General features: G+C 43.1%; 1 protein-coding gene across 1 annotated transcript in view; it reads right to left on the bottom strand.

Moving 5' to 3' along the window:
- The window catches only part of LOC120065956 (anoctamin-1-like), an 84,982-nt gene that overhangs the window by 52,187 nt on the left and 16,437 nt on the right, over positions 1-16,358 (bottom strand). Inside the window, exons 4-6 of the mRNA XM_039016998.1 lie at positions 7,530-7,627; positions 4,838-4,956; positions 3,764-3,898 (exon numbers count right to left, since the gene is read on the bottom strand). Coding sequence (XP_038872926.1) covers positions 3,764-3,898; positions 4,838-4,956; positions 7,530-7,627 — 352 coding nt within the window. The remainder of the gene's footprint in view (positions 1-3,763; positions 3,899-4,837; positions 4,957-7,529; positions 7,628-16,358) is intronic.

The following is a 16,358-nucleotide window of genomic DNA, read 5'->3' as shown; positions in this document are numbered from 1 at the left end:
CCGGTTTAAAGGTCTCAACTGTAAAACATACAGAATGCTGCAGCATGGGTACTGACCAAGACCAGATGGAGAGCACACATTACACCGGTTTAAAGGTCTCAACTGTAAAACATACAGAATGCTGCAGCGTGGGTACTGACCAAGACCAGATGGAGAGCACACATTACACCGGTTTAAAGGTCTCAACTGTAAAACATACAGAATGCTGCAGCGTGGGTACTGACCAAGACCAGATGGAGAGCACACATTACACCGGTTTAAAGGTCTCAACTGTAAAACATACAGAATGCTGCAGCGTGGGTACTGACCAAGACCAGATGGAGAGCACACATTACACCGGTTTAAAGGTCTCAACTGTAAAACATACAGAATGCTGCAGCGTGGGTACTGACCAAGACCAGAACCAGGATGTCTGTAGTGACGCCTCTTGCACTGAGAAGTAGTGCCTTAGACCGCTGCTCCACTCAGGAGCCCTGAAATAGACGTTTCCCCTATGAAAATCTGTTCTTTTATCAAACTAATTAATAACTTTTATCTCTTTAAATGGGAATAGAATACAACCTTTTAGTGTCAACTAATGAATCTCTTACAGTATTGGAATGTGCTTTCATCTCGTTATTATGAAGGACCAAAAATGTTGTGAATATGAACACACAGCGTTAACTAGGGAGTATAATCTATTTCCAAGTGGGGTTCCCACTATTTTCAAGTGTCAATTTAGGGTTGCACGCAGTAAAAGTTTGGGAACCCCTGAGCTAGAGTGACTTTTGACTTCTGTAGATTTAATATGTCATACAAGGCATTGAATTCATGTAAATATAGTGAATGTACACCCGCACCTCAACCCACAAGTGTTTTGAAAGAAATCTCTACGTTCGCTGAACATACTATTCATGAACATATTTACACAATAATGTCAGGGATCTGGGTTATGTAGATTAATTAGGTCTAGTCTCACGAGTCCGGCGCTTCACACTGTAGACCGCTGGAGCTCAAGACTAAGTCAGATCTTAAAAGTATATTTCGTTCTTGTTTTATATAACAGGTGAGTCGGGCAAACTGTAATAAGATCACATGTCTGTGGAGGATTGTGAGCAGCATGGCAGAGGATCTGGACACAGATAGCAGAGTCTGTTAAACTATCCTGATGACGATATGAGATGTTAGCCAGGGGAAGGTTAATTTCCTCTTGTCATCTACATTAACCAGATGTTGGACATCACAAATCCCCTCTTCCGTCTGTCTTCTGTCTCTGTATAGGAACACGTTTCCTTTTTGTAGTTGTGGACTGTCAAGCCAAGCCAGGCAAGGCTTCAGGCTTCAGGCTTCAGGCAGCAGCAGAGTGACCTGGACTACATTATGAATACTTCATTACACTGCGTTATTTATGCTGGCAGGAAGTGAAGATGATTTAAGACGTTAGTCACGAGCCAGGGAGTAGTGACAGGACAGGACAGAGCTACAGCGCAAGGCAGGTATTCTGAACTGGGAACGAGGTGATGGTTTTATTAAAAACTGTAGGTGATGGCTACATTAAATACTGTAGGTGATGGCTATATTAAATACTGTATTAGATATAAATGGTCTTAATAAGTATTGAATATAAACCGTTTACAGTGCCTTGCAAAAGTAGAAGTGTTTCACAAGAAAAAATATTTTGCATCCTCAAAGTGGTAGGCATGTTGTGTAAATGATACAACCCCCACAAAAATCTATTTTATTTCCAGGATGTAAGGCAACAAAATAGGAAAAATGCCAAGGGTGGTGAATACTTTCGCAAGCCACTGGAAATGCCTGCTTGTTCTCGTTTTGGCACTGCAACAAGTTTTGCACTTGTTAGTTACCATGGCACGGTTCTTTATACTGTGTGTTATTATCCCACTGTAAACCATTCTACAGTCTAAAGCTGTCACAAAATCCCACTGTAAACTATTATACAGTCTAAAACTGTCACAAAATCCCACTGTAAACTATTCTACAGTCTAAAGCTGTCACAAAATCTCACTGTAAACTATTATACAGTCTAAAGCTGTCACAATATCCCACTGTAAACCATTCTACAGTCTAAAGCTGTCACAAAATCCCACTGTAAACTATTCTTTAGTCTAAAGCTAATATCCCACTGTAAACCATTATACAGTCTAAAGCTGTCACAAAATCCCACTGTAAACCATTATACAGTCTAAAGCTGTCACAATATCCCACTGTAAACTATTCTACAGTCTAAAACTGTCACAAAATCCCACTGTAAACCATTATACAGTCTAAAGCTGTCACAATATACCACTGTAAACTATTCTACAGTCTAAAGCTGTCCCAATATACCACTGTAAACTATTCTACAGTCTAAAGCTGTCCCAATATACCACTGTAGACTATTCTACAGTCGAAAGCTAATATCCCACTGTAAACCATTATACAGTCTAAAGCTGTCCCAATATACCACTGTAAACTATTCTACAGTCTAAAGCTGTCCCAATATACCACTGTAAACTATTCTACAGTCTAAAGCTAATATCCCACTGTAAACCATTATACAGTCTAAAGCTGTCACAATATACCACTGTAAACTATTCTACAGTCTAAAGCTAATATCCCACTGTAAACCATTCTACAGTCTAAAACTGTCCCAATATCCCACTGTAAACTATTCTATAGTCTAAAGTTGTCACAAAATCCCACTGTAAACTATTCTACAGTCTAAAGCTGTCACAATATCCCACTGTAAACTATTCTATAGTCTAAAGTTGTCACAAAATCCCACTGTAAACTATTCTACAGTCTAAAGCTGTCACAATATCCCACTGTAAACTATTCTATAGTCTAAAGTTGTCACAATATCCCACTGTAAACCACTCTACACTCTAAAGTTGTCACAATATCCCACTGTAAACCACTCTACACTCTAAAGCTGTCACAATATCCCACTGTAAACTATTCTACAGTCTAAAGCTGTCACAATATCCCACTGTAAACCACTCTACACTCTAAAGCTGTCACAAAATCCCACTGTAAACTATTCTACAGTCTAAGCTGTCACAATATCCCACTGTAAACTATTCTATAGTCTAAAGTTGTCACAAAATCCCACTGTAAACCACTCTACACTCTAAAGTTGTCACAATATCCCACTGTAAACCACTCTACACTCTAAAGTTGTCACAATATCCCACTGTAAACCACTCTACAGTCTAAAGCTGTCACAATATCCCACTGTAAACCATTCTACAGTCTAAAGCTGTCACAATATCTCACTGTAAACCACTCTACAGTCTAAAGCTTCCCAAGTGGTGCAGCGGTCTAAGGCACTGCATCTCAGTGCTAGAGGCGTCACTACATACCCTGGTTCGATTCCAGGCTATATCACAACCGGCCGTGATTGGGAGTCCCATAGGGCGGCTCATAATTGGCCCAGCGTCGTTAGGGTTTGGGGCAGGCCGTCACTGTAAATAAGAATTTGTTCTTAACTGACTTGCCTAGTTAAATAAAGGTTGAACAAAAAAAACAAAAAATATCCCAATGTAAACCACTCTATATCCTAAAGCTGTCTGTTACAATATTTGAAGTGAGTCAATTGGATGTGTGAATATAATGAGGTCCTACATCTACTTGAGCTATGTCTCTGGCTTTCCATTCGATCTTCTTCAATCATTTCAATGGTCTTAGACACCTTACATACAGTGAATTACTTGTATGAATTGTTACCTCAGGCAACTGCCGGGTAGAACCACTGATTATTTCCTTGGCTGTGTATGGGGCTAACCTGGGAATGTTGTCGTCTACGGTGGCACAGCCGTACAGGAACACGATGACTCCCACTATAGAAGCAGGGATCAGCATTTGGGTGTACAGCCCAAGCCACGCAAAGTACAGTCCTATCTTCTCCCCAAAGTACTTCCTGTAAAGGAAACAATACAGCAATCTCATCTTTCAAACGGAATAGAAAAAATAGAATGGAATACAATATAATAGAATACAAAATAATATAATAATGTCATACAATATAATTGTCACGCTGTGATCTGTTTCACCTGTCCCTCTGATTGTCTCCACCCCCTCCAGGTGTCACTTATTTTCCCCAGTGTATTTATCCCTGTGTTTCCTGTCTCTCTGTGCCAGTGTATTTATCCCTGTGTTTCCTGTCTCTCTGTGCCAGTGTATTTATCCCTGTGTTTCCTGTCTCTCTGTGCCAGTGTATTTATCCCTGTGTTTCCTGTCTCTCTGTGCCAGTGTATTTATCCCTGTGTTTCCTGTCTCTCTCTGCCAGTTCGTCTTGTATGTTTAGTCAAGTCAAGGTGTTTCTCCCCTTACTCCTTTTCTATTCTCTTTTGCTAGTCTTCCCGGTTTTGAACACTGCCTGACTCTGCCTGTACTACTTTCCCGCCTGCCTGATCATCCTGCCTGCCCTGACCTTGAATCTGCCTGCCCGTCGGTACCTATTGGACTCTGAACTGGTTTTGACCTTTGACCTGTCCACGACCATTCTCTTGCCTACTCCTTTTTGGATTATTAAACATCTTAAACTCCAACAATCTGCCTCCTGTTTCTGCATCTGGGTCTCGCCTTGTGTCATGATAATAATAGAATACATAAAAGAACATAGAATATGTATAAAGTATTTCCTGCATTAGGAAGAACATATTGCATTGTAAGGTTAGGCGCAACACTTTCTCAACACTTTCTCTCTTATGAAAGAAATAATGTATATTTGATATAAAGATTAAAAACATAATGTGACATTGCAATCTAAACAGACCTTCACCAGATAGCGATTGAGGAAGAACAGAGCAATCTCAGAAATAACATTTCAGTTTCACTATAGGAAACTTTCCCTCACCTTACTAGCCCGATAGGCTGGTATTTGTAAAATACACTGTAACTCGCCCACTCCTCATACAAGAGCTGAAACACAGAACAACAAAATGTCAAAACATAACACGCATTACAGGGGCCACACTTAAAAAGGAGAGTTTAAAAGTAATATTTTGATTTGTCTATTCATTGAAGAGGCAACCATACAGAGCAGATGTTTCGGCTGTTAGGCCACCGTCAGTGTTATTGCCTTCAAACCAGCATGCATTCACTCCAATTCTTCAGCATGTCTTCCTGATGACTCTCACGGACAATTATATCCATCTCAGCTCTTAGTCAAGCTCCTGTAACCATGATTGCTGGAGAGAGAGTGTGTGAGAGCTGTGAATGGGTCTTTTGACCTCTGAAAGCTGATATGAGCTGTAGTTGGAGACCGAGGACCAGAGGGTGAGAGAGGGCCAGAAGGTCAGCGAGGGTCAGAGAAGGTCAGATACATTTGAAGTCAGCTCTCTTTTCTTCCCTCATCTGATGACAGATGTCAGGTGGAACGTAGAGAGAGCGTGCTACCGTGGTAAATGAAAGGGTGGCAGGTGTGAAGGGGAGAGGGGACGAGAAGGGGGAGACAGATGGGGGGGTTGAGGTTGTGACTGGCGGGGGAACAGGGGAGAGCTGTGCAGGGAGAGGAGGGAAAGGTTGAAGAGCAGGGGGGAAACAGACAGGGGAAGGAGTCAGGGGGTGAGGAACAGGGGAGAGCTGTGCAGGGAGAGGGGGGAAAGGTTGAAGAGCAGGGGGGAAACAGACAGGGGAAGGAGTCAGGGGGTGAGGAACAGGGGAGAGCTGTGCAGGGAGAGGAGGGAAAGGTTGAAGAGCAGGGGGGAAACAGACAGGGGAAGGAGTCAGGGGGTGAGGAACAGGGGAGAGCTGTGCAGGGAGAGAGGGGAAAGGTTGAAGAGCAGGGGGGAAACAGACAGGGGAAGGAGTCAGGGGGTGAGGAACAGGGGAGAGCTGTGCAGGGAGAGGGGGGAAAGGTTGAAGAGCAGGGGGGAAACAGACAGGGGAAGGAGTCAGGGGGTGAGGAACAGGGGAGAGCTGTGCAGGGAGAGGGGGGAAAGGTTGAAGAGCAGGGGGGAAACAGACAGGGGAAGGAGTCAGGGGGTGAGGAACAGGGGAGAGCTGTGCAGGGAGAGGAGGGAAAGGTTGAAGAGCAGGGGGGAAACAGACAGGGGAAGGAGTCAGGGGGTGAGGAACAGGGGGGAGACAAATGGGGGAAGGGAGGCGAAGGTTGTGACTGGTGGATGGAGAACACAGTGTACAGTATTGGGATCTGGGGACACAGCTGTGTTCCTTCAATCCAGTACTATTATGTCCTTGTCCTGTCCTCCCTCTCTGTGACACCACTCACTAATTTCCAATCTATCTATCTATCCGTCCGCCTGTATGTCTGATCAACACCCTTCATGTTGTTGTTCCACTGGCTGACTGCTTTCATCAAACGCTAGAGTACAACTGGGAAGCTGAACATTATTGCACAACAATGTCATTATCTGTTATTGAAAGACAGATTCGTTTTTTTTTCTCTTTCTCGTCTCATTCATACTTTCGTCTAGCCTCTAATGTATCTTTGATCATTTCAAAACCAATGGTTCTCTTGTTCCATTGAAGTAAATCTGAGAGGCTGTCTTCCGAGTAAAGAACACATGCTGTTCCCAGAAGAGCTCCCTCTCTCTCTCTCTCACTCGCTCTCTCCCCCTCTCTCACTCGCTCTCTCCCCTCTCTCACTCTCTCTCACTCGCTCTCTCCCCTCTCTCACTCTCTCTCACTCGCTCTCTCCCCCTCTCTCACTCGCTCTCTCCCCTCTCTCACTCTCTCTCACTCGTTCTCTCCCCTCTCTCACTCTACATTTGAAACATCATAGATCATTTGCAGTGTGAAAATGTCATTGAAGAACCATTCACACATACAGTAACATACAGTATATGTACACTGTTTGTACATACTGTAACATACTGTACATGTCCTCATGGACGAGGCCCCTTGGCATTGGGTTGTCCCTGTGTGGGTAACGTAGTGTATCTCCCAGCCATGCAGACAGCAGTAAGGTGATCTGTGTGCTTGAGGCCCGGGCTCTCCAGGCACATTCCTTCTAACCCTTCCATTCTCAACACTGGTACAAGACCACACTCTTTGAGAAAAAGGTGCTATCTAGAACCAAACCTTTGACTGGTACTATATTCAAACAGCCTACCCGACCCCTCTGAGCTGATTTCTGACTTGATGTTCCTTCTTTTCCTCTCTGTCTCTCTCTCTCTCTCTCTTTCTCTCTCTCTCTCCCTCTCTCTTAATTCAATTTAAGGGGCTACTTTTGGCATGGGAAACATATGTTTACATTGCCAAAGCAAGTGAAATAGATAATAAACAAAAGTGAAATAAACAATAAAAATTAACAGTAAACATTACATTAAAAAAATCCAAAAGAATAAAGACATTTCAAATGTCACATTATGTCTATATACAGTGTTGTAACGATGTGCAAATAGTTACAGTACAAAAGAGAAAAAAATAAACATAAATATGGGTTTTTATTTACAATGGTATTTGTTTTTCACTGGTTGCCCTTTTCTTATGGCAACAGGTCACATATCTTGCTGCTGTGGTCTCCCTCCCTCTCCTAGTGATCCTCGGCCCAAAGACCCTGGCAAGTACCCACTGTATCCTACGCTGCTCAGGTGTTGACAGAGTAGTGTGGGTTGGCTGGTCCGGGGCCCCATCAGCAGGCAGTAGGCTCCGAGTGTTAGAACGATCCCCCTCTGATGCCCTGCCAGAGACACAACTATCCCATACAGTCGACAGAAAGGGTGGTGAAGCCCCTCTTTCTCTCTCCCTTCCTCTCTTCTGTCGGCACGGTCTCTCTTTCTCTCTCCCTCCCCTCCAACCCCAACAGTCAGGGTTTCCAACATAACCATCCTACTGAAATACTGTACAGGTCATATCCCAACAGTCAGGGTTTCCACCACAACCATCCTACTGAAATACTGTACAGGTCATATCCCAACAGTCAGGGTTTCCACCATAACCATCCTACTGAAATACTGTACAGGTCATATCCCAACAGTCAGGGTTTCCACCACCACCATCCTACTGAAATACTGTACAGGTCATATCCCAACAGTCAGGGTTTCCACCATAACCATCCTACTGAAATACTGTACAGGTCATATCCCAACAGGCAGGGTTTCCACCACAACCATCCTACTGAAATACTGTACAGGTCATATCCCAACAGGCAGGGTTTCCACCACAACCATCCTACTGAAATACTGTAGAGGTCATATCCCAACAGTCAGGGTTTCCACCACAACCATCCTACTGAAATACTGTAGAGGTCATATCCCAACAGGCAGGGTTTCCACCATAACCATCCAACTGAAATACTGTACAGGTCATATCCCAACAGTCAGGGTTTCCACCACAACCATCCTACTGAAATACTGTAGAGGTCATATCCCAACAGTCAGGGTTTCCACCACAACCATCCTACTGAAATACTGTAGAGGTCATATCCAAACAGTCAGGGTTTCCACCACAACCATCCTACTGAAATACTGTAGAGGTCAAATCCCAACAGTCAGGGTTTCCACCACAACCATCCTACTGAAATACTGTAGAGGTCATATCCCAACAGTCAGGGTTTCCACCACAACCATCCTACTGAAATACTGTAGAGGTCAAATCCCAACAGTCAGGGTTTCCACCACAACCATCCTACTGAAATACTGTAGAGGTCATATCCCAACAGTCAGGGTTTCCACCACAACCATCCTACTGAAATACTGTAGAGGTCAAATCCCAACAGTCAGGGTTTCCACCACAACCATCCTACTGAAATACTGTAGAGGTCATATCCCAACAGTCAGGGTTTCCACCACAACCATCCTACTGAAATACTGTAGAGGTCATACCAAAATAACATACTAGACCAAAGATACCCTCCTCCTCCCCTCCCCTCTTTATGAGACACTTATCTTCGCTAAACTATAGTATGTTTGCATTTATCTTATCAATAGGATTACGCTAGCTATAAGAATGTAAACTGTTCGATAATTTAATAAAACAAATTTGTTGTGAAGATGAGACACACACACACACACGCGCTATCTTTGTACATTCCATGTACATTCCATCTGTCGCCAAGCTGAGCTTATTGTAATCATTCTCAGCGGGAGGAAGATAAGACACTTGGACACGTCCCCGTTCAGAGAGAATTCCTCAATTACATGCCATTATTCTGTTTCAATGATAGGGATGCCAATAGGATCGTTCTAATGCTCAACAGATGTTCCAGACAGAACCATGGCACCACTAACACACAGCAGCCTGGCTACACAACAGGAAAGATAGTGGGTATTTTCTACCATGGCACCACTAACACACAGCAGCCTGGCTACACAACAAGAAAGATAGTGGGTATTTTCTACCATGGCACCACTAACACACAGCAGCCTGGCTACACAACAAGAAAGATAGTGGGTATTTTCTACCATGGCACCACTAACACACAGCAGCCTGGCTACACAACAAGAAAGATAGTGGGTATTTTCTACCAATGCACCACTAACACACAGCAGCCTGGCTACACAACAGGAAAGATAGTGGGTATTTTCTACCATTGCACCACTAATACACAGCAGCCTGGCTACACAACAAGAAAGATAGTGGGTATTTTCTACCATGGCACCACTAATACACAGCAGCCTGGCTACACAACAAGAAAGATAGTGGGTATTTTCTACCATTGCACCACTAACACACAGCAGCCTGGCTACACAACAGGAAAGATAGTGGGTATTTTCTACCATGGCACCACTAATACACAGCAGCCTGGCTACACAACAAGAAAGATAGTGGGTATTTTCTACCATGGCACCACTAATACACAGCAGCCTGGCTACACAACAAGAAAGATAGTGGGTATTTTCTACCATGGCACCACTAACACACAGCAGCCTGGCTACACAACAAGAAAGATAGTGGGTATTTTCTACCATGGCACCACTAATACACAGCAGCCTGGCTACACAACAAGAAAGATAGTGGGTATTTTCTACCATGGCACCACTAACACACAGCAGCCTGGCTACACAACAGGAAAGATAGTGGGTATTTTCTACCATGGCACCACTAATACACAGCAGCCTGGCTACACAACAGGAAAGATAGTGGGTATTTTCTACCATGGCACCACTAATACACAGCAGCCTGGCTACACAACAAGAAAGATAGTGGGTATTTTCTACCATGGCACCACTAATACACAGCAGCCTGGCTACACAACAAGAAAGATAGTGGGTATTTTCTACCATGGCACCACTAATACACAGCAGCCTGGCTACACAACAAGAAAGATAGTGGGTATTTTCTACCATGGCACCACTAATACACAGCAGCCTGGCTACACAACAAGAAAGATAGTGGGTATTTTCTACCATGGCACCACTAATACACAGCAGCCTGGCTACACAACAAGAAAGATAGTGGGTATTTTCTACCATGGCACCACTAATACACAGCAGCCTGGCTACACAACAGGAAAGATAGTGGGTATTTTCTACCATGGCACCACTAATACACAGCAGCCTGGCTACACAACAAGAAAGATAGTGGGTATTTTCTACCATGGCACCACTAATACACAGCAGCCTGGCTACACAACAGGAAAGATAGTGGGTATTTTCTACCATGGCACCACTAATACACAGCAGCCTGGCTACACAACAGGAAAGATAGTGGGTATTTTCTACCATGGCACCACTAATACACAGCAGCCTGGCTACACAACAGGAAAGATAGTGGGTATTTTCTACCATGGCACCACTAACACACAGCAGCCTGGCTACACAACAAGAAATATAGTGGGTATTTTCTACCATGGCACCACTAATACACAGCAGCCTGGCTACACAACAAGAAAGATAGTGGATATTTTCTACCATGGCACCACTAATACACAGTAGCCTGGCTACACAACAGGAAAGATAGTGGGTATTTTCTACCATGGCACCACTAATACACAGCAGCCTGGCTACACAACAGGAAAGATAGTGGGTATTTTCTACCATGGCACCACTAACACACAGCAGCCTGGCTACACAACAAGAAAGATAGTGGGTATTTTCTACCATGGCACCACTAATACACAGCAGCCTGGCTACACAACAAGAAAGATAGTGGATATTTTCTACCATGGCACCACTAATACACAGCAGCCTGGCTACACAACAGGAAAGATAGTGGGTATTTTCTACCATGGCACCACTAATACACAGCAGCCTGGCTACACAACAGGAAAGATAGTGGGTATTTTCTACCATGGCACCACTAATACACAGCAGCCTGGCTACACAACAAGAAAGATAGTGGGTATTTTCTACCATGGCACCACTAATACACAGCAGCCTGGCTACACAACAAGAAAGATAGTGGGTATTTTCTACCATGGCACCACTAATACACAGCAGCCTGGCTACACAACAGGAAAGATAGTGGGTATTTTCTACCATGGCACCACTAATACACAGCAGCCTGGCTACACAACAAGAAAGATAGTGGATATTTTCTACCATGGTACCACTAATACACAGCAGCCTGGCTACACAACAAGAAAGATAGTGGGTATTTTCTACCATGGCACCACTAATACACAGCAGCCTGGCTACACAACAAGAAAGATAGTGGGTATTTTCTACCATGGCACCACTAACACACAGCAGCCTGGCTACACAACAGGAAAGATAGTGGGTATTTTCTACCATGGCACCACTAATACACAGCAGCCTGGCTACACAACAAGAAAGATAGTGGATATTTTCTACCATGGCACCACTAATACACAGCAGCCTGGCTACACAACAAGAAAGATAGTGGGTATTTTCTACCATGGCACCACTAATACACAGCAGCCTGGCTACACAACAGGAAAGATAGTGGATATTTTCTACCATGGCACCACTAATACACAGCAGCCTGGCTACACAACAGGAAAGATAGTGGATATTTTCTACCATGGCACCACTAATACACAGCAGCCTGGCTACACAACAGGAAAGATAGTGGGTATTTTCTACCATGGCACCACTAATACACAGCAGCCTGGCTACACAACAGGAAAGATAGTGGGTATTTTCTACCATGGCACCACTAATACACAGCAGCCTGGCTACACAACAGGAAAGATAGTGGGTATTTTCTACCATGGCACCACTAATACACAGCAGCCTGGCTACACAACAGGAAAGAAAGTGGGTATTTTCTACTTGTTGTTTGAACTCAACTCTATGAAGCATATGCTAAATTATGCAGTATTGCTTTCTAATGTTTCAGGGCACCAAACATGCCCTGATCTAGATGTTCAGGAATGATCTTAAATAGGAACGGTTTTACGCACAAATGCTAAACTACAGGACACTATTGGGTCGGTGAAGACGAAGCACCATTCCTGATGAGCCATCACAGTCTCCACACCAGACCTCCATTCCATGCAGTATTTGAGGTGTAAACTGAAGGAAACAGCTAATAAGAACAAAGCACCAGAACATCTGAATAAGCTAGCTAACAGGAATGTCTGTTGAAAAGCCAAACAAACCTTGAGTCTGCTCTAAACTAGTCCCAGATACAGTTACTGCAGTCACTACTTTCTTTCTCAGGCTCAATGTAGTACACACTTATCCAGTCATACAGACACACACACATGTACACACACACACACATGCGCATGGGCGCACACACACACACACACACGCACGCACGCACGCACGCACGCACGCACGCACGCACGCACGCACGCACGCACACACACACACACACACACACACACACACACACACACACACACACACACACACCAACAGCTCTCCAGCAGGCAGAACAGAGGAGGCCTGAAGAGACCTCAGTACAAACAGGACCCTGTGCCAATGCAGCAGAGTCAGCTGATACGATTGTTTAGCTGTCATCCCCAGGGCCCAGCCCATCGTCTTGGAGAGGGGTCTGCCCTGCTCACACACCAAGCAGCTGTACAGTCATTAAACACACACCAAGCAGCTGTACACGCATCAATTAAACCATCTCCAGAAACACGGCTGTTAACATCAGTGTGGTCTGTTAACATCAGTGTGGTCTGTTAATATCAGTGTGGTCTGTTAATATCAGTGTGGTCTGTTAATATCAGTGTGGTCTGTTAACATCAGTGTGGTCAGTTAATATCAGTGTGGTCTGTTAATATCAGTGTGGTCTGTTAATATCAGTGTGGTCTGTTAACATCAGTGTGGTCTATTAACGTCAGTGTGGTCTGTTAACATCAGTGTGGTCTGTAAATATCAGTGTAGTCTGTTAATATCAGTGTGGTCTGTTAATATCAGTGTGGTCTGTTAATATCAGTGTGGTCTGTTAATATCAGTGTGGTCTGTTAATATCAGTGTGGTCTGTTAACATCAGTGTGGTCTGTTAATATCAGTGTGGTCTGTTAATATCAGTGTGGTCTGTTAACATCAGTGTGGTCTGTTAATATCAGTGTGGTCTGTTAACATCAGTGTGGTCTGTTAATATCAGTGTGGTCTGTTAATATCAGTGTGGTCTGTTAACATCAGTGTGGTCTGTTAATATCAGTGTGGTCTGTTAATATCAGTGTGGTCTGTTAACATCAGTGTGGTCTGTTAATATCAGTGTGGTCTGTTAATATCAGTGTGGTCTGTTAATATCAGTGTGGTCTGTTAATATCAGTGTGGTCTGTTAATATCAGTGTGGTCTGTTAATATCAGTGTGGTCTGTTAATATCAGTGTGGTCTGTTAATATCAGTGTGGTCTGTTAATATCAGTGTGGTCTGTTAACATCAGTGTGGTCTGTTAATATCAGTGTGGTCTGTTAATATCAGTGTGGTCTGTTAACATCAGTGTGGTCTATTAACATCAGTGTGGTCTGTTAACATCAGTGTGGTCTGTTAACATCAGTGTGGTCTATTAACATCAGTGTGGTCTGTTAACATCAGTGTGGTCTGTTAACATCAGTGTGGTCTATTAACATCAGTGTGGTCTGTTAATATCAGTGTGGTCTGTTAACATCAGTGTGGTCTATTAACATCAGTGTGGTCTGTTAATATCAGTGTGGTCTGTTAACATCAGTGTGGTCTGTTAACATCAGTGTGGTCTGTTAATATCAGTGTGGTCTGTTAACATCAGTGTAGTCTGTTAACATCAGTGTGGTCTGTTAACATCAGTGTGGTCTGTTAATATCAGTGTGGTCTTTTAACATCAGTGTGGTCTGTTAATATCAGTGTGGTAAGTTAATATCAGTGTGGTCTGTTAACATCAGTGTGGTCTGTTAATATCAGTGTGGTCTGTTAACATCAGTGTGGTCTGTTAACATCAGTGTGGTCTGTTAACATCAGTGTGGTCTGTTAATATCAGTGTGGTCTGTTAACATCAGTGTGGTCTGTTAACATCAGTGTGGTCTGTTAATATCAGTGTGGTCTGTTAACATCAGTGTGGTCTATTAACATCAGTGTGGTCTGTTAACATCAGTGTGGTCTGTTAACATCAGTGTAGTCTAACATCAGTGTGGTCTGTTAACATCAGTGTGGTCTGTTAACATCAGTGTGGTCTGTTAACATCAGTGTAGTCTAACATCAGTGTGGTCTGTTAACATCAGTGTGGTCTGTTAACATCAGTGTAGTCTAACATCAGTGTGGTCTATTAACATCAGTGTAGTCTAACATCAGTGTGGTCTGTTAACATCAGTGTGGTCTGTTAATATCAGTGTGGTCTGTTAATATCAGTGTGGTCTGTTAACATCAGTGTGGTCTATTAACATCAGTGTGGTCTATTAACATCAGTGTGGTCTGTTAATATCAGTGTGGTATGTTAATATCAGTGTGGTCTGTTAACATCAGTGTGGTCTGTTAACATCAGTGTGGTCTGTTAACATCAGTGTGGTCTGTTAATATCAGTGTGGTCTGTTAACATCAGTGTGGTCTGTTAATATCAGTGTGGTCAGTTAATATCAGTGTGGTCTGTTAACATCAGTGTGGTCTGTTAATATCAGTGTGGTCTGTTAACATCAGTGTGGTCTGTTAACATCAGTGTGGTCTGTTAACATCAGTGTGGTCTGTTAATATCAGTGTGGTCTGTTAACATCAGTGTAGTCTAACATCAGTGTGGTCTGTTAACATCAGTGTGGTCTGTTAACATCAGTGTGGTCTGTTAACATCAGTGTAGTCTAACATCAGTGTGGTCTGTTAACATCAGTGTGGTCTGTTAACATCAGTGTAGTCTAACATCAGTGTGGTCTATTAACATCAGTGTAGTCTAACATCAGTGTGGTCTGTTAACATCAGTGTAGTCTAACATCAGTGTGGTCTGTTAACATCAGTGTGGTCTATTAACATCAGTGTGGTCTGTTAACATCAGTGTGGTCTATTAACATCAGTGTAGTCTAACATCAGTGTGGTCTGTTAACATCAGTGTAGTCTAACATCAGTGTGGTCTGTTAACATCAGTGTGGTCTATTAACATCAGTGTAGTCTAACATCAGTGTGGTCTGTTAACATCAGTGTAGTCTAACATCAGTGTGGTCTATTAACATCAGTGTAGTCTAACATCAGTGTGGTCTGTTAACATCAGTGTAGTCTAACATCAGTGTGGTCTGTTAACATCAGTGTAGTCTAACATCAGTGTGGTCTGTTAACATCAGTGTAGTCTAACATCAGTGTAGTCTATTAACATCAGTGTAGTCTAACATCAGTGTGGTCTGTTAACATCAGTGTAGTCTAACATCAGTGTGGTCTATTAACATCAGTGTAGTCTAACATCAGTGTGGTCTGTTAACATCAGTGTAGTTTAACATCAGTGTGGTCTGTTAACATCAGTGTAGTCTAACATCAGTGTAGTCTAACATCAGTGTAGTCTAACATCAGTGTGGTCTGTTAACATCAGTGTAGTCTAAAATCAGTGTGGTCTGTTAACATCAGTGTGGTCTATTAACATCAGTGTGGTCTGTTAACATCAGTGTGGTCTGTTAACATCAGTGTGGTCTGTTAACATCAGTGTGGTCTATTAACATCAGTGTGGTCTGTTAACATCAGTGTGGTCTATTAACATCAGTGTGGTCTATTAACATCAGTGTGGTCTGTTAACATCAGTGTGGTCTGTTAACATCAGTGTGGTCTGTTAACATCAGTGTAGTCTAACATCAGTGTGGTCTGTTAACATCAGTGTGGTCTAACATCAGTGTGGTCTGTTAACATCAGTGTAGTCTAACATCAGTGTGGTCTGTTAATATCAGTGTGGTCTGTTAATTTCAGTGTGGTCTGTTAATATCAGTGTGGTCTGTTAATATCAGTGTGGTCTGTTAACATCAGTGTGGTCTGTTAATATCAGTGTGGTCTGTTAATATCAGTGTGGTCTGTTAATATCAGTGTGGTCTGTTAATATCAGTGTGGTCTGTTAACATCAGTGTGGTCTGTTAATATCAGTGTGGTCTGTTAATATCAGTGTGGTCT

Source organism: Salvelinus namaycush, chromosome 21 (assembly GCF_016432855.1).
Source record: "Salvelinus namaycush isolate Seneca chromosome 21, SaNama_1.0, whole genome shotgun sequence".
NCBI lineage: Eukaryota > Metazoa > Chordata > Actinopteri > Salmoniformes > Salmonidae > Salvelinus > Salvelinus namaycush.
This window is presented reverse-complemented; position numbering and strand designations above follow the sequence as displayed.